Here is a 22288-nt window from a genome sequence, read left to right on the forward strand (position 1 = left end):
CTAGATTCAGCTACTTTATTATTAAGCATAAAGTTAGGAAAAAATTAGCATAACCATAAAAGATAAACAAAAAGCTATACAAAAATGTGTGTTTCGGTTGGTTTGTTGGGGTTTCTCTAAGAGTGAGCACCAATAAGTGATTACAATAACAACACGGTCAACTCATTAAAAAGCACTTACAACTTGAAAAATTGACTTAAAATTTGAAATTATACAAACGTGCTACATATTTAGAAAAACACAGTTAGACCATCTACACAGTCTTGGCTTTGCAGTGCCATGACACAAGCCAATAGAATAACTTTCTTTAATATCTTTGTGGGATGTTTGCCCCCAACAGCCATTTCAGAGCACAGTAAATATTGTTCAGTACCCTAATAAAAGGAAACTCACTTCCCTATACTTGGATTTTTAAGTTACCACATAGTGAGGGAAAAGTGCTATATTCCAACAGAAAAAAAAAAAAAGTTTTGAGTACTAGCAAAGCACCTGACCACTGCCTTTCATGTAGACATTACGTTGACTTACACAGCCAAAGCACACATTTCCTAGGAATGGTATTACATGAATGTTTTTGGTCTTCAACAGAAATGAAAAGTATCTGAATTAGATTTTTATATACATTACACACAAGACTTACCCATAATGGTAGTGAGCTTGAAAACCTGAATTTCAGGGAAATGGTTGCTTCATTAGCATTATTTTATTTCCTAAAATACAAAACCAAAAATGCACAATTATAGATGTTATCAAAGGCATGTAAAATAGTCAACACTTCAATGTCCACAGGCAGTTTTTCCAATATTCTACATATCAAATATGCGTATAAACTACAAATAAGATCGCATACATAGATACGACATGCAGAAAACAGATATTGTCCCCAAAGCCTCAGTGGGCTCAGAGCAACATATATAGACTTTCAGAAGACACAAAGCCCAGACTAAATATTCTGCTAGACTTCACCTGATTTCATTCTCCATTTATACCCCCCAAAAGGATGGTTAGGAGCTTTATTACCCATATCACTCCACTATATGGGATTCCCACTACTCCAGATTATTAAGAACCAATTCTATTTCCACAGGTTCCTGTGTCTGGTGTTCAAAGTTCTGTGTTTAGAACTACATATGTATCGTTCATATATATATAAATATATATAAAACTCACAGCACAAATCAAGAGGCATCAATACCTACTGATTACAGACACTAGACAACTTCAGTTGATAAGTTTTTTTCATCATAATTCAAGAGCATTACACAGATATCCCAATACTGCTGAAAGCAAATGCCTCTGGAAGACAACAAGTACTAATTTCTAATATATAATATACAAGTTATCCAGAAAAGCAGAAACATAGGGGACACATTTATGAACAAACTCTGTCTATCACGATATCTTGAACATTGGCCAATTAAAAAAAAAACCCAATAATTAAGAACCAATTAAAATAATCTTTCTATAGGATGTTATTACGGAGCTTAACAGTAAAAAACTAAAGATATATCCCTAAATATACAATGAGATTTGTTGTAATACAGGCTACCACAGGAAGAATTCAGAATTTTTAATGCAAGATCACAGAAGAAAACTCCAATTTGTTAGGCAGTCACTGCCATCAGGCAGGGAGAGCCTACTCCCTCTACCTTTTTCCTGGCTGCAGTGGACCATCCACCCTTCTGCCTCAGAGCTGAAAAATCCACCTGACTCTGACAAAACAGATGCATTTCCCTGCAAGTTCAGTCAAGGAGTTACACCAGCAGAATATAACTATCTTTTTCTTTCTTTTTTTAAACAGAAATTGTTTTCTCATGGTTTAGTTCCTTACCAGTGCCAAACAACCCCTGATGCCAGCACAGGGCCACCTGTGGGAGCCCATGGTTGAGAACAGAGGGGAGGTGGGCCAGCTCTTTCAGCACCAGCCAATCAGGCTTCCTTGCTTGAATATTCCACCAATTATCTAGCTAACAACATATAAATTACAATTTTCCAAAGGATTTCTGAGCATCTTCAGTTAGGCATGTAAGGGTTTCTGGCATCATGTCTCTTACACACTCATTTCATAAAACAGCCTTTTGAAGCAGCATTCATTTCACCAATGGAACTAGAAAGCTTCAAGTACTTCTGGCATATTTTTCAGAAAGAAATCTGGACTTGAGACACTTATACAGGTCTCTGCTATATACTGCCTTTTATCTACCCATCAGATGACTCATCTACTATTGCCTATTTCAAGTTCCATAATAACCAAGCAGCGCTCAGGCTTTTAAAAAAGATCCAGAGGTCCCTTCCTCACTCTGCAATCAGAAATCAGTTCAGTCGAGAGCACGCAAGACAGCGTATCAGAACTAAAACAAAGCCGAAAATATGATTCAAGTGTATCCAGAGTTACATACTCCCAAGTCTACAGACAGCCTCAAAACAGTACCTGGAACAGGTGCCAAGTCATGGGAAAGAAACTCCCATCTGCTTCATAAAGTATTAAAGTCTGCAAGCTTGAGAAGCGTATCTGGCCTGGGCTGCACACAGTCTCCAGACACAAACCCAGCTTTTACTACTAACACGTTTTCCAGCCTCTTGATGCCACCACCTGCTCCCAGCAGGAGACAGAAAAATCTCTTCCAAAAAAATTAAAAAAGAAAAAGCTGCTGTTGCTCCATAATAGGAAAGGAAAACTGTGAAAATACAAAAGAAAGGGATTCGTACTAATCTTCAGAGACAAAAACAGGGGCTGAATTTTTCATTTATATGCCAAATGATAGTAGCCAAGATCACTCAAAATAAGGAGAGAATCTCTGGGCCTTGCTCTCATACAAGATGCCAAGAGATCTGGTTTACTTAGTTAACTGGGACTATCTTTATAACCTTAAAGCACACAACTAACTTGCCCCTCCGTTATGTCTGAGTCTTTGCATCTCTACAGAACATACATTCAATTATTTCCTACACTATGGTTTTTGTATCAGCAAAAGTCTTGGGCGATCTTCCAAATAATTATTCACTAAAGTGCTTATAAAACATTTTTTAATTCTGTATTTGATCCAACTGTCTTAAAATGAGAGCTACTGTCATTTTCATAAATGTCTGACTTAATTAGCTGTCTTATTACATTAAACATAAAAAAGTGTTTCACAACTTTAGATGAAGTACTTTTGTAACACCTCCTTACAAGCATTTCAAAGAAATACAAAAGTTCTGTGAGGCATTTTAAATCTTCTGCCACACTTTCAGAAAACAAGTTACATTTCCAAACAAAACGATCCCAGGTGTTCTTCAACCTAGCTAAAATCACCAAACTGGGAAGCCCAAGATATTTGGGCTACAGGGCTCTTAAAAAGCAGGTAAGCTGAAGAAGAAACACCTTCCAGAAGTTCCTCCAGCTACAAGAATTCATTCTTTAGTATCAATCTGTGGCATCTCTCATTAGAAGAACATAAAACTAATGAGTGAGCACCAGTTTCTTTTCCCTTCCACTTCCTTCTTATTCCTTAGAAGAAAAAAACGCAAAACCTAGAAAAATTAAATTGTTCTCAGTAACTTAGGGACTTCTCACCTTATCATTCCTTTTAACCAAAATTGTTTCTGTTCAAACAGAAAGTATAATTAACTGCCAACTAAATGTCTTAATCTTCTTGTCAGCATTTAGTGTCACTTCAAAAATAAGCTAACAAATTAAAATTTCAATTAAACAGGTGACCCAGACCAAACTTTATAACACTTCACCTTTGTGAATTGAGAAAACGCTTCTGTTTTTAACTGCTCTCTTGCATTGGACTATAACAGGATAATGGTGGTGAGACAGTAAAAAAAAGCTGACAAAAATCAACATTTTTTAAACCAAAACTATACATTCAGTGGACAGGGAAAAAAGCATATCCTAATACATGGTTACAAAGTAGCATTAGCAAAACACACATACAGAATAGATGACAATCCAGGACAACAAGGAAGCAAAACAGAGAAAACTGGAACTCAGAGAAAGATTCAGGAGAAGCAAAAGCAGCAGATGAAAGGTAGAATAACATTATGTCAAGGTCTTGCAGAGAAATACAAGCAGCTTGACTTTGAATGTAATTAAAGTCAGGATGACAGAGAGTGAATTTCAAAAAGGTGATGATGTGATAAGAGTAGCAAACAAAGAAGAATATCCTAGCAACAGCATTTTGGATATAAGGGTGGAGAGATGCTGATTCATATTCATGATTCACTTCCCATCAGCCATCTTCCACAGAGCGTGGAAGTCCTTCAGCATCTGAGAAAGTCGCTGAAGAAAGAAAATATCCAGGTGATTCTTGGAAATTGTTTTTAACTTTCTCACAGCAAATGAAACAGAGCCTGAGTGCAAGCAAGTCATGCAGACGATAATCTAGCTGTTCAAATGCTCTGTGCTAATTGTCCATATGCATACGCTTCTCCTATAATAAACGCAAGGGTTAAGCTGCCTCTCAGTTACCGAGAGACAGAAGTACACAAACATCGGCATACAAACGCTGTCTGTCATGACTGACTTGGTCATGTTCAAAAACTTGTAGGCTAGAAAATAAAAGCTTTACCCTCACACAGTAGAGGAAGAAAGCAATCAGACACCTTATGAAGTGAATATTTAAGTGAGCTAGAAAGGGTTCTGTGGAATTCAGAGATACATAACGCGCAGAAATGAAATGGTTTCTACAGCATCCAACTTCATAACAGAAGTACAATTCTTAAAGAGTGAAATTAGCTACAGCTATAATGAGAACCATAAACTAATCACATGAGAACAGTAAAGGTAGTATATAAGCACTCAAGAACATAAGCCAGCTTTTATGCTGCCTCATATGTCAAAAAATAAAGAAAAAAATACATTGAAGCAAGCAATCTATCTTAGCCTGATTTTGTAAGGAAATCAGACTTATACAGTAATGCTTCACCTACACAGAAAGGTGCCTTACACATTTGGAGCCCAAACCCGTTCCAATAGTGGGGCAGGAATCTCCAGGGTATCAATTCCCTACAAATTTTCACTAAAATAAATCATATGAGGATACATAGTTCCCCATTCTTGCACCAATGCAAAATGACCTACTGTGAACTCAAAAGAAAAAAGATGCACTGTAATTATGCCAATCCCTGGTAAAAATTTAATTGGAGATTATATTAAATCAGACATAAGCATGTTAAACCAAAATGCCAAGAAATCAAAATCTGCTAGCATTGCTATTCAGAGACATACTTGTCTATAAAAAAAAATATACAAAGAACCAAGTAAACATGAAAAGTGAGCATTCACAGGTAATTTTTCACACTGTAGAATGGATAATCAGAATATAAAGTACGACTACAAAAATTTGTTTCACAGCAAGAATGAGCCAGACAAAATGGTTTTATCCCCAAAATGTTACTTCTAAACAATCAAATGCTTGGTCTCACACAACCAGTCTCCTATAAATTACAGTAAGCAAGGCTTATAAAACCCCAAACGATCACCTAGTCAAATACATCTACTTAACCTTTAACCAAAATAATTTTTAAAATTTAAAATCAAATAAAAATAGTGCCTGTGAACAAGACAGCAAACAGTAATACCTAAATCTGAACATCCACAGAAAAATTTCTCATAGCTCAAAGCAATTGTTGGCATAAATGACAGGAACTTCGACAGTGTCGCAAGCATAGAAGAGAATTCAGTATTGTTACAACACGTTAGCAGATACATAAAAGGTAACTCCATAGAAACGAGCATAAAGGAGAGGATTTTATATGGACACACACACAAATGAACAGTGGACAAAAAGCCACCCTTTTCAAAGCATATGAAAGCTGCAGCACTAACATCAAATCATGAAGGACAGAAAAAAGAGAAGCAAAGAGCAGTAATAAGAAAAATATTTAAGCAGGTTACAGAAAGGTTTGTTAATAATTGCACCCTAACAATAACACATCAGGCATGAGTTCAGTTTTAGAAAAATTCAGATCTTTAACATATAGTAATAATACGTAAGAAAAGGTGCTCACAGGGAAAGTAGAAAAAGGAGATAAAATCAATCCAAACCAAAAGCCAATGACACCGATAAATTAAGGTAACATTTGGAAAACAAAACAAAAAATAGGACTCAGTGGGCCAAATTTGGAACATTAGAAATTAAGTTTATCTGGTGAATAAAATAATAGAAATATTCTTCCTGTCATAGTACTACGAGTCTTTTAAAAAGAAAATATATTGGAGGGGAATGAACGTATGTAAGTTTCTTAGAAAAAAAGCTGTTAAAATGTTTTATTTCAGCCTTCTCTGCACACCTCAAGGAATCTACAGGCCTGAAAGCTGGCAGGGAGGGATCTTGCCTATCAACAGCATGCCAGTAAAGGCATGAGCCACAGAGCAGTAATATTCTCCTCCTTAGTTCTTCCTCTGTCATGTGCCCCTTTTTATTGTGAAGCACTTTATTGCCCCCTTAATTTACCCTGACAGTGAGATTTATTGCACTGGACAGGATACACTTAGAGGGTCCACCTAGTTCTGCTGTGCTAGCAAAGACTACCAAAACAGCAGAACCAAATCAGCTCTGCCAGCTGATGCCCCAGAGCAGGGAAGAGACACAAGCTAGAGCAGCATCTCTCTAAACCAACTGGAAAGCCCAGGGCACTAATTCAGGGCTGACTACCTGTCCTGGACTCAGACAGCATCAGACAGAAACCGTATTCCCCTCTATTTTTCTCCTTACTTCTTGCTTTCCCACAGTTACCATCATTCAACAATTCTATCCTGAAGAGCCGAACTGAATCTTTCTACCACTAGAATGACTGTTTCACAGAATAAGGAACATAACCACATCAAATACTCCTTTGCAGAAAGAGCATTTCTGGTTTATTTCCTGCAAAAGTACTTCGGTTTATTATTCAAAATATTTTAAGTCTTGTTTGGATCATTTGTAGCTTAGTCAGTACACTTCTAAACTTTGCCCTGAATTTCTCACTTTCCTGTAATTAAACCAGTTATTCAGAACCCCAAGCTGTTTTAACCTCTTGTACAATGACCAAGCAAACTTAAATACATAATACCATAAGCCAGCTACCACTATCAGCATAATGGACCTCATAAAAGAATAGCACCCAACTGACTCAAAGTTAATAGGCATTTATTTTTTTTTAACCATTAAAAAAACGCTCAGATACATGCGTTTCACTGAATTTAGATGATGAAATAGCAAGTGGTGGTAAAAAACAGGAAGAAATAGCCAGCATCCATTTTTTGTTCTGGTTTTGAAAAAAAACAAGAGGATGTATCCAAACCACAGCACGGTGTTACTGGAATAGAAATTTCACCATCCACAACAACAAAGAGATACAGTGCACTACATGTAATATACTTCAGATCAAACATTTTAAATGGAAGATCCAGGGACTTAAAAGAGTCTAACTAAGACTCTTCACAAAATTAGTGGTTCAGTTTTCACAGAATCACAAAATGTTCGGGGTTGGCAGGGACCTCTGTGGCTCATCTAGTCCAACCCCCCTGCCAAAGCAGGGTCACCTACAGCAGGCTGCACAGGACCTTGTCCAGGTGGGTCTTGAATATCTCCAGAGAAGGAGACTCCACAACCTCCCTGGGCAACCTGTTCCAGTGCTCCGTCACCCTCAGAGGGAAGAAGTTCTTCCTCATGTTCAGACGGAACTTCCTATGCTTCAGTTTGTGCCCATTGCCCCTTCTCCTGTCGCTGGGCACCACTGAAAAGAGTTTGGCCCCATCCTCCTGACACCCACCCTGAAGATATTTATAAGCATTTATAAGGTCTCCTCGCAGCCTTCTCTTCTTCAGGCTGAACAAGCCCAGTTCCCTCAGCCTTTCCTCATAGGAGAGATGCTCCAGTCCCCTCATCATCCTCGTAGTCCTCCGCTGGACACTCTCCAGTAGCTCCTCATCTTTCTTGAACTGGGGAGCCCAGAACAGTACTGGGGCAGTACACAGTACTCCAGATGAGGCCTCACTAGGGCAGAGTAGAGGGGAAGAAGAACCTCCCTCGACCTACTGGCCACACTCCTCTTAATGCATCCTAGGATCCCATTGGCTTTCTTGTCAGCCAGGGCACACTGCTGGCTCATAGTTAACCTGTCGTCCACCAGGACACCCAGGTCCCTCTCCGCAGAGCTGCTCTCCAGCAGGTCCACCCCAAACCTGTACTGATGCATGGGGTTGTTCCTCCCCAGGTGCAGGACCCTGCACTTGCCCTTGTTGAACCTCATCAAGTTCTTCTGCGCCCAACCCTCTAGCCTGTCCAGGTCTCGCTGAATGGCAGCACAGCCTGCTAGCGTATCCACCACTCCTCCCAGTGTTGTGTCATCAGCAAACTTGCTGAGGGCACACTCTAACTCTTCATCCAGGTCATTGATGAAAAAGTTGAACAAGACTGGGCCCAGTACTGACCCCCGGGGGACACCATTTTCAGGGCTATTCTTGCAAAAAACCGAGAAGATTCTAGTGGATTGGAAATATTGTATAAATAACCGAGAAGGGTAAAAGAAAAGGTCAAAGAGCTGCCAATTATTTACCTCCACACCAACTGAGAATGAAATAATGTAATAATTAACTTGGTTTCAATCACCGAATAAAAAGCAAAAACACAGCAAATGCCTTGATTTCAAGGACTATTACTGCTGCCAAGCAAAATATGGCTTCTTGAAATGGTAACAGATTAGTTAACAGAACTAACTACAGCAATTACCCTACTTAGGACTTCCCAACACATTTGGCTAAACATCACATGACATTTTGATTATTTGCTTTGTCTGAATTAACTAACAGGAAACTCAGTTGATGGATTAAAATAAATGTATTTTGAGATCCATATTCATTTTTAGCAGAAAACATCAACGAATGTGATTCCTAGTGCAACCCCCTAGAGACCAGCAATGATTAGGCACAATGAGATACACGAGTTACCGCTTAAGCAAATTACCTGAGTTGCGTTTAAAAACAGTCACAGTCCAACAAAATGTACTTAAATATAGTTAAATGTATATAAAATACTGTTAATTTATTGTGGTTCTTCTCCCATGTAATGTTAATTTTTATTGTGTTTAATAATTGTTTAAGAGGCGAGCTCCATTCACAGTGCTAAAACTGACAGGACTGCTTTTTGAACTTTTATCCTCCCTGCAACTGGGAGGGCACCACTCACAAGCTGTATTTCTCATAAGTCTAAACATTGCGTTTTGTTGTGTTTATTCAATAATGTTTTTCTGCATTGAATGCATTTTGACATCAAGAACAACAGTTTAGGAAACGGTAAAAAAGTTGCAGCTGCAAGATTGGACAGTGTTAGCAAGAGACAATTCTGAAGAACTATTAAATCAAAACATATTTTTCTAACATAAATGCAATACAAAATTAGAGAGGGATAATGCAATCCTTGTGTGTATAAAAATGCAGTGTATGCAGAAGCCATCTTGCTTCTGTACACAACCTACAGATTCACTGTTCAGTGCAGAACATCAGAAAGACTGCAGACAGCAAGCCTGGGATGGCTGAAGCATCAGTACCTCTACTGCTGTTACAAATGTATCGGGTATCTCTACAATGTAGAGACTTGCAATTTCTTGATCTTAAGACTTTCAAAATCTTCCTGCCAAGCAAAACCAGTTAATTTAAGTCTAATTTAGCACACAAGACCACACAGACTTAGATCATCTGTACAGCTATAGACATGATGTGGTATCTGTTTATTTTCTGAAGAGAATGGTTACAAGCTGTACTCCTTCCAAAGTTCAACTAAATAAAAAAAAAACCAAAAAAACACAAACCCACAAACCAACCCAACAAAACCCAAAACGCCAGACTTGCATAAAATACAACTTCTAAATATGGATGGTTCCCTCCCGGCCACAGGGAGAATAAAGCCCCAGAAGCAGCGCTGTCAGTTCTAGCGCCATAAATGCACCTCAACTCTCAAAGTGCTTTGAGAAACATATTTCAGAATGAACTGAAAGATCCAATGTGCCCAGTTACCAAAGTAAAACCTCATCCGACTCAGATTAAATCTTCAGTTCTTGCTGTTACATAAACTGCAATTTGACACATTTGTTTAATATTTATCAGCTTGATGAACAATGATCTTGACTTGAAAAAGTTATAAGTGCTGGAAGGTTTGAGAATGCAAAGACTATTCTCATAAACCTGGAAAGCAGAAGATATTTCAGTTCAAGATGAGTTTATAGCAAAATTATGTTTCTGAGATAAATATTGTAACATTTATAGCAATATTCACAAAGAGTAACTGTAGTCTAGGAAAGCTAATCTCCCTACACTTCCTTTACAGTTGATAGGAAAAGATAAGCATACTTAAGAGTTTCAAGCACTCAGATGCAAGTTTCCTGCTATGAAAGAACCTCTTCTTTCCAAATGGTATCAAGAGCCTCTGTTGGCTAACCCTTCATAAGCCCACTCCACTTCAAGTACACAAAAAAGATAAGACTGTAATTGGCCTCAAACAGAAAAGCATCTACTTTCCTCAACAAGATCTTTCTTCACCTAATTCCAGGTTTTACAGAACATCTCCATTTCCTGTACGTTATTGCCTCAGCAGCAGCCAAAGCACTCCCTCCGACAGCTCGTTCTCGATCTCACTGAAGAATGATTTCTCATACATTAAGCACATTCGCCCTGAAAGGCACGCTGCTGTCTTAAGGCCTGTTCACGATTTCCACAAAACAAAAAGAAACCCAAAACTATTATGAAACATACATATGCATTTGAAATTGAGGAAGGGTCACAATAGCTGAAACTTGTGGACAGACGCCACAGTGACACCTTGCAAATATTTTAGTGTTGCCAATTTTGCAACAGAACATACTGGCTAGAAATAGACTGCTCATACTCCTCTACTCTTATTCAAGACCAGATTTTCTCACAAAAGTATGTTAAAAAGTAATAGACACAGTTCACTGGGCTACAAATAACTGCATCACTGCCTCCAAATCCCTCTGGCATCTTGGAAATTTATCACCACTATCACGGTGGAAAGTCTCAGGGCATCACAACACTAAGAAGAAACAAATTCCTTACCATTAACTAAGCTATATGCTATACAAACTGATTAATGCTACTCTCATCACAAAAATGTTTAAGGCTTACTCAGTATATCAAGACAATATTATAGTGCCCACAAATACATAGAGTAAAACACTACTGTGATGTAACTTTTTCTTAAGTTACTATCTTATGTGAACTGAGTGGCTCCATAAAAGGCTTCTCAAAGAAAACAGGTGTATGAAATTTTAATCCATACAATCCCATGAAACACGCACTACAGCGAACATTATAATCAGGTTTAGGTGCTTCAGTTTCTCCTTCTAAAAAATCTCAGCTCAGCAGCTGCTGCTGTCATTTGGAGACCTTCTGCTGAAGCTGTCATAAGTGGCATCAATGCTACTTTTACTCCAAACTTAGGACTAGAAAGTCAAAACATTTGTGAAGAGGGGCTAAAGGTGTTACAATGAAAACCATTCCCCTGCAGATGTAACTGCAGGTCCTCTATCCAAGATCCTATCGGAGTAAAACTTCTTGGGTTTTTTGTATCAGACAGCTCACAACATACACCTTGAAAGAACACAACACTATCTCTCTTCCTTGTGACAGAAATCAAGATCACCTGTTTAGCCAGAAAACTAATTGCACACAGTAAGCAAATTTACTCTTCCCAGCACTACTGGCATTAGTGATTCCTGCAATCTTTACAACTCTAAGTATGGAAGACTGTGCTACAACCAGTGAGAAATAAATGAATTTTAAGAGCAACCACTCACTAGAAAAGTAAACCTATCACAAACCACTTATAATCTATGAACACTATTCTTTAAGCAAAAATAAAGTACATGAGACGAAAAGCAGGCTTCCAGCAGAAACTGAGTGTTGTGCACAAATGGAGCATTTCAATTAATGTACAAGAGCAACTGCACACAACTCAGTCAGATTTTGCTTTTGAGAACATACAGAAGAATGCATAGCCTTAAACTCCAGTAACCTGTTCTATCCTTTTCAGTTCATCTTCTAGTTCTGTAATCATGATGGGTTGAAAGATGACTATTTGGGGAAACACGATACACAAATAAACCCACTCTCCATTTCTACAGCTAGTTTTAATATCTGTCTTCAGATGCTATACCTGAGCAACTTTGTTTTTCTTCAGTATAAACATCACTCTTGACAGCATCCTCCACTCAGAGCAAAACTGATTTCACAGTTGCAACTGTGAATTTCAACCATGGCTGCAAATCACACCACTATCATTTCAAATCAAGCACCAAAATACCTGAACGCAACAATACATACGAACCTTTCTGATTATAACATGACCTGTCTCGTATCTTGCTGTGACACCAGCAAGGACAGAATCTAATTCTCTAGAGACATTTTCATCTCTTTGCTGTGAAAACAACTCAGCCTGATTTGCTATACATCTTCCAATTTTGCAACAAATAAAGGAGGAATCCTCAATGAACAGCCACCATTACATACCACCTTACTCATTCCTCGAAGCACAGTTGTCCCACAAGGCATAGTTCTTCCTGCACACTACATAAGGCAGCGATACAATGATGAAATCCAGAGTATGATAATATAACTACGATTTTTCTCATGTTCTTCCGCTACCTTGCCACTGAGTTTTCCCACCATATTAACACACCATCACCCAGAGCTTCTGCCTAAAATGCCTTTCCTGGCTCACACTCCAATCTTTCTAGTTCAATACTCCATATGCTCTCTGCCCACCACAACTCAAATTAACTCTGTACATTCAGTCAGATATTTCTTCCATTATTTCTATCACCAATAATACAACACAAAATGCCAAAAAATCTCATAATACAGTAACACAGAATATTTAAAACATGCAAAATCCAAAGATTTTTTACCAGATGCATAACATGACTGTGCATCATTTTTGTAGCCAGCAGGTATCACTAAGCAGGTCTGTAACAGACAAACTTGTACGCTTTTATCCATATTCAGTAGGCGCTATTTTTAAACTGGATGACCCACATAGGCCAACACATTAAGATACTCCTAAGCTATCAAATACACAAGCCCTTTTTCACTTAGTGCTTTGGTAACAATCTGTAGCTTCCTTGTAATTCAACCCAATCCTTCACAATTACATTTAAACCAAAATGTAACAATAAAAAGCTAGCTTTGTCAAAACACTCAAGAATTAAAGGCAAAGACACGAAGACATGAATTCTCTTAAGGTTTCCTTCTCACATCTCCCATAGCATGCCCCTTAGCAATGGGTACTAAATCATTACCGTGACATCTACGATGCTACATAATTATACTTTTTCCTCAAGTGATAAAAACGTAAGAACCCTCATAAATACAGCTAATAAGGCAAAATAACTACAGACTAAAAAGTTCCAGAGGAAGGATTACTATGTACATGCCCACATCTAATCATCCATCTTTAATACAGTTCCACTGCTAAGGTTGCCCTTCTGTCAAGGGAGTAGTCCTCTTGTCTACAGCTACCGCTGCTTTCCAGCTGAACCTCAATGGCAAGCAGGAGGTCTGGAGCAAACAGATGATCCAGCTGAAATTATTTATTTCACATTGTAATTAACCATCAGCCTATCTAACTGATCTCACACTTCTACAGCACCAATACCAACACATAGAAAGGAGCAAGAACTCATGACGGAACCAACTCTCTTGGCTACAGCACAGACTTGGATCTTTTAAAAGATGGCATATGTAATGCAGGGATTCCAGGGAACTACAAACAGTTAAGTGTGGCCTATAACAACTAAACCACAAATAACGGACATATGAATAATTATGACTCAGCAGGGTAGATATGGCTGTTCCAAAAAGAGTCACTTTTAACTCTCTTGGTGAACTCTGAACATGTGTAAGAAGAGCTGAACTCAATCACTATCATGGCCTTCCAGCATGGATTTCCAGTGCTGGAAAAGTCCCACCAAAGGCTTTATTGCAGTCACAGCATAAGCAAAAAGAAAGACTCCTGCATCTATAAATTGGTTAAAATATAGAAAACATAGGACAGACACAGTTGGTATTCGCACAAGGAAGGAGAATACCAGTGGGGTTCCACAACAGTCTGTGTTGTTCAACATATTCTAAATTATCCAAGAAATAGAAGCAAGGGGAAAAGTTTACTGACACTACTGTGGGTATCAAGTCGTGTTATTCAGGAGAGCAAGGAAAGGGCTGACTACTGTAGAGGAGGTGGTCTGTATCAGACTAGGGGACTGAGCAATAAAGCAGATGATAGCCACCACAGATGAACAAAAAGTGATGCAAGCTGGGGGGTGAAGGGGAGGAAGGAGAGAAGCAGTTCTAGCTTTGCACATATCAAACCAATGGGCTTTGCACTGAATACTGACAGCACTCAGAAATGAACAACAATGTTCGGGATTATTATCAAATAAATCAGTCCAAAACAGATAACCGTCTGCCCATCGTGAATACCACTAGCAGTCCTGGGGCCTCCAGCTCCAGAAGAGGATACAACAGAACACAGTAGTTTCAGAAAAGTGCAAATGCTAAAACTCAAGGCACGGAATGGGTTCTGCGAGGTGGGAGCAAAGAGACAAGTTAGGACACTCTGGTTTCAGAAATATTCAGGTGGAGGGAGAAAGCAGTAACAGGCTACAAAATCATACGAGGAACAGAGTGATAGATTATCATATTGGACAGAGATGGATATTTCTCTCTCTTCCAAAAGAAATGTGGCACCAAAGGAAACCAGTACAAGCTAACTTCAAAAAAAAAAAAAAAAAAAAAAAAAGGTAGACTTTAACATAGCAAATAGCATATCTGTAGAATTTCTTACCAAAGGATATTTGCATGCCAGATATTTAGCTTGCAAAAAAAGGACAAGCGAAGTTTGAGGATAAAGATCCAAAGGATACTAGCTACACAAAAACCACATCGGATTTAGAACAGACCTTTACGGACAATAGTTGGGGACTGAAAGAATATTTGATCTAAGTATTATATATGCTTGCCCTGTTCTCACTCTTCCATAAGCATTCATTCATGCTTACCATGGCAGGAAGAATGCTGGATTACCTTTTGTCTGATTTCATTACAGATTAAGATTTTACCTAAAACTTGTCAGCCACCTCACCAACAACATTTCAATTTTCATTTGAAAGTCTTCTTTGTTATTCATGATAGTGCCAATACCACAGACAGAGCCTTAACACATATTCTCTAAAGGAACTTGCTGCAGCACCTTAAAAAGTCATTTATTACACTATTCACCTCATCCGTGACAGAAGTTACTGCATTTACTGCAGTGCAAACAACTCTTTTCTAACTACTACTTTCTACCCATTCAGTTATCATCAAGCCATTAGAGAGAAAAAAAAACAGTGCCTGAAGGTTTGGGGGTTTGCCATTCCAACTACTTTTTTTTAAAATAAAAATCCTCATGCTGGAGTTACAATAATTGTGGCATTGCTAAAAATACACACAGTCAGTGTGACAAAACAACAATTAAATACAGGTTGAGCTTTACCAATCAGTTTTCAGCAGTTAGATTTTAAAAAAATCAATATTCAATAGAACATCTTACTTTCTTTAGAAGCTTAATTACTGTTTGTATCAGTATTTTACTTCCTTTTTTTTAAGATCCAAACAACAGCTCGATCCAGATATTATGCAGTTTTCAAATCTTTGTTCAAAGGCGAGACTATAGTTCCCACTGTTATCATTTTGGTAACATGGCATTCAAACTGCTGGCATTTACAGATCTCTCTTATCTAAATTATTCTAAAACAATTTTAAGGATGAGCAAGAGGCAATCAACACTGACTACTTGAGTGCTTCTTCCTGCAAGAAACTGAAGGCATTCCTTAATAACCATTATCTGTGTTTTTCATTTTTTGTGAAGGCAGCACTGCTCAAAGAATGACACAGTTTGTCCCATCTGTGATCTAACCTCAAAAATTATGGATAAAATCATTTACATAAGTCAGATAAAATGAAGTAAAGCCAGGAAACATATTGAACACATCTGTTTCATAGCTGGCTCTGCTATTCTTCCAATAAAGCACGCCTATAGGATAAAAAATTCTTCTACTACGTCATTGGACTGTATGACATCTAAAAATGGCAAAAGGCTTGTTCGGGTACAGTTACACTGACAGAAGTTATCTCAGCAATAGGACTCACTTCAAAGACAGCACATGTATAAAATAGACTGGTAAAGACACATTGTTGCCAACAGAAGCTGCATCTAACCCTAGAAGAACTTGTTCACAATCAAGTTTCCTGTTGTAGAGCAGGCTTAGGTTCAAAAGCCACAGGGACTGTATGTGCTGGGAAATAGATGTGGAAGAGCAGAAACTGCATACCTTCCTGTAGAATAACTTACCCAACAGTGATCCTGTTGAATCTAGAAATGCTCAATATAAGAAAACTAACCTGAAATAAAGATTGAATTCAACACAGTGTGTCTTCTTCGGCAAGATAACTCAAATTCATATATATGAAGAAAGAGATACCCGATTTAACTAACACTAATACAAGCTCCTGTGTTAACAAATGCAGGAGCCAAGAATCTGACGTTGTTGGGAAAAACAGAAACCCAAAAAACAACCATATCTACACCCACCCACCCTAGAATGACATTTTAATAAGGCTGTCATGTTATTCCCGCTGCAACTCATAGAGTAAGTTAGTTACCCCGTTGCTGTAAGACTTTGGGGAACTCTGAAAAAGACATAGACAAATCACAGAGTTCAGTGAGAGTTAACAACAACAACAATCCTGAGGAAAGCATGACCTGTGAAGAAAAGGCCTGTTTGCACAGTTTAGTAGATTCAAGTCTGAAATAAAAGGAGACAGAGGAACAGTCTTCACGTATGCAAACGGTGCAGAGTACAGAAATCATTATCCTGCAAGAGTAATTATAGTTGGACAAGAACTAACTGGCTTAGCTAGCACAGAGACTTGAGTTAAATATTAAGAAAAGCCTCCTAACTATAATAGTTACGTGCTAGCTATAAATAGACTAGTGAAGAGGTGTGGTATTCCCCTCTTTTGATTTTTTTAAGACCAGATCAGACAAATGTCTGTCAGATATCATTTCAGTGTATTTGCTTCTGCCTCACAGTAGGGACTGACCAAATGAAATCCTTTCCCTTCTTACACATCTATCATTTCTTCTTTTATCCAAATGAGAACTGTTTATCAGCGTTATCATACCTGAGCTTCAGAAGTACAGTCTTTGCAACATAAACATCTGAAACATTTGAATTTTATTACATTGCTGTTGCCAGACTGTTAGTGTACTCAGTATAAAACATCTCAGGAACACAAAAGCAGCATCTTTTACTACTGCAGATAATCCATGGAAGTGGACAAATGATTGAACAGAAATACAGAAAGAGAAGCAAGTGACAAGAAAATAGTGAAGGACTCAAATTAAAAAAAATGGCTTGGAACAAAGCCACAGCAAAGAAGAAAACCTTCATCCTAAAGAAAATTATTTTCCTCTCATGTGAAAAACTAAGTTACAGTTTGCTGGTATTATTTCAAAACTGTGCAACAATTTGAGATATAGAAGTAAACATAAGTAAAAACCTTTGCAAATGGACAGGAAAAAGTTGCGCCCCTACAGGTTTCCCTACTCTCAGCTTTCAAAGCACACTGCAGATACCTCTGCTTTGGCCTTGCTCAAATAAGTCCAACTTCACATGACCTCGTTAAGCTGGGCTTTAAACTATGCCATATGTATCTTTGTGGGTCAAGTGTCTCTAGATCAGTGGTTCCCACAGATGGAAATCAGTGCAATACCCTAACCCAGAACTCCATCTTTCCTTCACTTATTGTCACCAAATCTTCTGCATCTCCTCAAAAAAATACCCTTAAGGTGAATATATCAAAAACACCTCTGAAAAACCTGCAAACAAGCCTGTTTAGTCTAAGAAATCAAGTTCACATAGAGCCATAAGCTGCCTTTGTTGTTATTACTATATTGCTAAATCAAGACCTCATGCTAAGATCCAGAATTGAGAATCACGACTAACGCACTGCATTCTGAACACGTCCTCACTGCCCAATTATGTGTTCACAATGTTGTTTTGCAAGATATGTGCAATTATAGCATGCATGATCTATTTTGACCCATTCTTTAGAACCACAAAATACCAGAATATAAAAATAGCAAATGTAGCATTTATTTTTTTTATAGAAGAAAGAAAAAATAATGTGTTTAACAGAATTCACTGATTTTTTTTTTAATTTAATACTGTGTCAGTTCTACTTCAGAATTTTAAAAGCTCAAAATTAGAAATTAAACTTTCAGGACAGCAAACTTAATTGTTTGCTAATAAATCTAGGTACAGTCATTAGACAATATATATATTTATATTAGTTTGCCATACATATGAAAATAAGCTCTGCAAAAGTAACAAGTAGTATTTGATCATTTATTTTTCTCCAAATAGTAGTCTAAACGAAGGATAATATTAAGCAAAGATCTAAAAAGAAATTATTAGAAAACACATTCATTCCTCCAGGCCAAATGTACCTCTCGATAGATCAGAACACCTTTGGCTGTGTGTTTGGTGGGAGAGGGGGAATGAATGAAGGAAATCACTCTACTATTCTCAGGTTGCGTTTTATAAGAAAACATTATTTTCCGTTCAGAGAACACTTGGTTTGAGAGCCACTGAACAATCTGTCACAAAAATAAACTACATGTTATTCATTACTTTTGACTTAGGTTGCTGATGTAAAAAGTCAGCCTACCGCGAAGATAATATAGGTGAAAGACAAAAAAATGAAACTTAAGACTGCTAACATGCAAAGCTTTTTTCAGGAAGTTTTCCATAAATACTTATTAATAATGACAAGGTTTAAAAAAGCAGTAATTCTGATTTGTACCTAAATATTAAGACTGTATTTTAGGAAACTGTAAGAAAAAAAATATAGTAAAAGCTATAAAAGTGAATTAAGTTTACAGCACGACTAGCTTTCTTGCTTTCTCCAGAAGAAAACTTTACCTTCATAATAAAACAGTAAGTCCTCTGCATTTAGCCTCAATCAGGTTTAAATTCCACAAGTCTGCACATTGACTAGCTTCCCTAAGAACCACTGACAGGTCTATAACCAAATTTGAAAGGTCATTTATTTTTACCATAAATTATCTACAGTTTTAGCACCATTAAAAAAACCAAAAGCTTCCCTACCATGATATTAAACAACAAGATAATGCTCTTGTTCCACTACGTTAATAAATTCTGTTGCAGATACCTGCCTACTCGCATATACCACAAAAGCTCAAGATTACCAAATGCGACAGCTACCTGACAGTTAAGAAACCTCAGCAAGCCAAGACAAGCAATTCAGAAACATCTGCTTTCTTCACCGGCAGTCTTCCATTAGCGTCAGACAAACCACTGACACAGTTCATCAAGACAAACCGTACACAGATTTTTCTCTAGCAATGAGTGAATTTGACAAACATTACCTTGCTATTCTATCAAAATACAATAAAACCTTGGAAAAAAATTATATACAGCCTCATTATCTGAATATTCAGGTTCAAGACATTTCAGTGGCAAACGCAAAGTGTAAATAAAACAGGAATTCTAGCAAGTTTTCATTTTTAATGCATTTCTGAGGTAAGCAGCTATTTAAAAAGCCACTGTAAGCAAAGGCACGCATATAAGCAAAATTTCCTCATACAGTATTTCTGTTATTTTCAAATGACAGTGAAGGGTTTAGCCATACGTTAGGGGAAGAAAAAAAAAATAAAGAAAACGCTTCTAAGGTTTTTCAGTGTAGCATCGCTACTAACTCATCATTGCCTATTCCCCTAAAATTATCCACATGGGAATTCGATACGAGAGAACCCTTTCTCGAGTATTCTGCTAATAAGTGCTACACCAAGAGAGAATCCAAGATGCTGTGCAAGACAAGCATGCAGACATTCATTCTGCAAATGCTATGTCTTTGCCATATAGACTGCAACACATTTCTGAAGGCCTCTTACGCTCTGCAACGTGCTGCATTGTTTAAAGAAAATAAATGTTATAGCTGAGAAACGTTTTCTGCAGGTACCAGAAATCCCCCTTATTTCCAGGCCGGCTTCTATTATCTTTTATCACTCTCTCAGAGAACACTTCACGAATACAATACAGCTCAGGAGTGCTCAGCATTATTTGATGCTCTGATCTTCAGTAATTCCAAAGCCAAAACCTAAAACCAGATTTACGAAGCAAGAAAGGAAGCCAGGAAAAAAAAAAAAAAAAATCCCACCTGGCGGGTGCTGCAATGCACCTCAAAGGCAACGAGGGAAAAATGAACCCTACGTTCGCTTCTTTCCCCCGCCAAACCCAGCTGGCAGACCCCGACCTACATGCCCAGCTCACAGCACCGCCGCCGCTGCGCAGCAGTGGAGAGACAGGAGACGACAGCACCGGCACTCGGAGGAATCGAGGTTTACGGCGGCAGGTAAATATTTGTAGGGCTCGTAAAACCCTTCAGGTTCTGCAGCCGTAAGGCCACACCACCAACCCGCCGGCCCCCTCCCAGCACCTCAGGTACCCGCCCCGCCGCCTTCCCCCGGGCGCAGGGCCGGTGCCCCGGCGGCTCCCAGCAGCGCGGTTCGCGCTCCCCCCACCCAGCCCGGCCACCTCCTGGAGCTGCCACAAGCGTGTGCCCCCCTCCCCGCCCCGGCGACCCCCTCCAAGGCGCACCGGCCCCCCGACACCCCCGGGCCGCCCCCCGCCCGCCCCGCCGGCACCGACCTGTGTCGCGGCGGAGGCCGGGCGGCCGCGAGGGACCCCCCGCGCTGCCCGGCGGCGGCGGGCACAGGCCCGGCTGGGCAGGCGGCGCGGAGCGAGCGGCCAGGGTTCCGGAGAGGAGCCCACCCCCCCCCGGAGGAGGGGGGGAAGGGGCCCGGGGCCTGCCCGCGCCGGGGAGGGTGACAGGAGGCACCGAGGCCGGCGCGGGGGGAGCCGTCCGCCGAGGCGGGCCCGTCAGAGGCGGGGGGGGAGCGGGGAAAGTGCCCCCGGGGCGCTGGCGTCGCGGCGGGGCCGGGCCAGGGGATCTCGTCAGGCGTGAGGGGCCGGCAGCCGCCGCCGCTCCTGCTGCCAACCGAAAGCCCCGCCTCCCCCTCCGCCGAAACTCGTGACGTCGGCCGTGCCGCCGGCGGGAGGCTGGGGGAGGGGGCAGCGCCAGACGTCACCACGGCCCGACGTCACGGCGCACGGGCGGCGCGAGAACAACGGCCCGCCTCCGCGCAAGCGCGACAAGGGCAGGAGGTAGAAAGTGGGAAGCCCGCGCGGAGGCGCCGCGGGGCGCATGCGCAGCAGACGCGGTGTCGGGGGCTGTGGGAGGGGGCGTGGCGCGGGGGCCTGGGGCGGGGCCAGGCGGCACCGGGAGGCGCGACCGGGGCCCGGGCGGCCGCCCCAGCTGGGGAGTTCCGCGGCGGCCGGCGGCGCGAAGCTGGCCGTAAAGCCCGCCGTGACTCTGCGGGCTCACCGGCATGAGCCGCTGCGTAGGAGACGCTGCCGCTCGCCCGCCGGGTGCCGCCCGCGGGGCCAGACGCGTGTAACCGCGAAGGCAAGCGGAGGGCTGTGCAGCCCGGGCAAAGCCCTCAAAACCTGCCCCAGACAGGGGCTGGGGGCTCGGTGCGGCCGCCTGAAACAAGCCCAGGAAAGCCCCCTGGGAACAGGCGCCCGGGACTGGCGTTGCTGTCACCGGCACACGCCGTTCCGCGGGGAAGCGCTGCCCAACAGCCAAGGCCTCGGCGGGACAGGACCTGAGCTGCACACTCGGGCACGGAAACCTCCAGTGGGAGCCACGCATGAAACTGAAAAACCGCACGTCAAGGCCCTCAACCTGAGTATTTTGAGACCTTTCACTGAAGTAGGCTGCCGGAAATGATAAAAAGAAATAGTCATCTTTTTAAAAACAAGTGGAATGAAGAGGACCGTGCTAAAGAAAGATCAACTGATGAAGTGCACCCAAGAAAGGCACAAGGCTCTGAATCACACTGATTAATAAAGAATTCCAGTGCCAACATGAAGGAGACGCAGTTGTCCCTCAAAGCTGGGACACTTTGTTCCACAGTTGGCAATTGTCAGTCATGCTCGTGAGACACTTGTCGTGATAAAGAGTCTTTAACTAGAAAGTTTAAAAGGTGACCTTTTCTGCTAAAAGACAGGGAAGGAGCCAAGAAAAACGCTGACTTTGTGTGATGCTCCTGCACCATCAGACAAGATCAATGAGCCACAGCTGCTTACACAGCTCTGAAAACACATCCCGTGTCTCCCT

The 22288-nt window shown here is 40.5% G+C and overlaps 1 protein-coding gene across 3 annotated transcripts in view; it reads right to left on the reverse strand.

Annotated features, from left to right (window-relative positions):
* MAP3K2 (mitogen-activated protein kinase kinase kinase 2) overlaps positions 1–22288 on the reverse strand; it is a 55876-nt gene that overhangs the window by 28658 nt on the left and 4930 nt on the right. For 2 of the 3 annotated variants that reach the window (XM_075430329.1, XM_075430328.1), the window contains one exon: positions 641–710. In XM_075430329.1, coding sequence (XP_075286444.1) covers positions 641–644 — 4 coding nt within the window. In that variant the 5' untranslated portion in view covers positions 645–710. Of the gene's footprint in view, positions 1–640; positions 711–20757; positions 21136–22288 lie in introns of those variants that run through there. The other variant, XM_075430326.1, reaches the window with a different exon arrangement.

The sequence above is a fragment of the Opisthocomus hoazin genome, chromosome 9, assembly GCF_030867145.1.
Source record: "Opisthocomus hoazin isolate bOpiHoa1 chromosome 9, bOpiHoa1.hap1, whole genome shotgun sequence".
In the NCBI taxonomy this organism is placed as follows: domain Eukaryota; kingdom Metazoa; phylum Chordata; class Aves; order Opisthocomiformes; family Opisthocomidae; genus Opisthocomus; species Opisthocomus hoazin.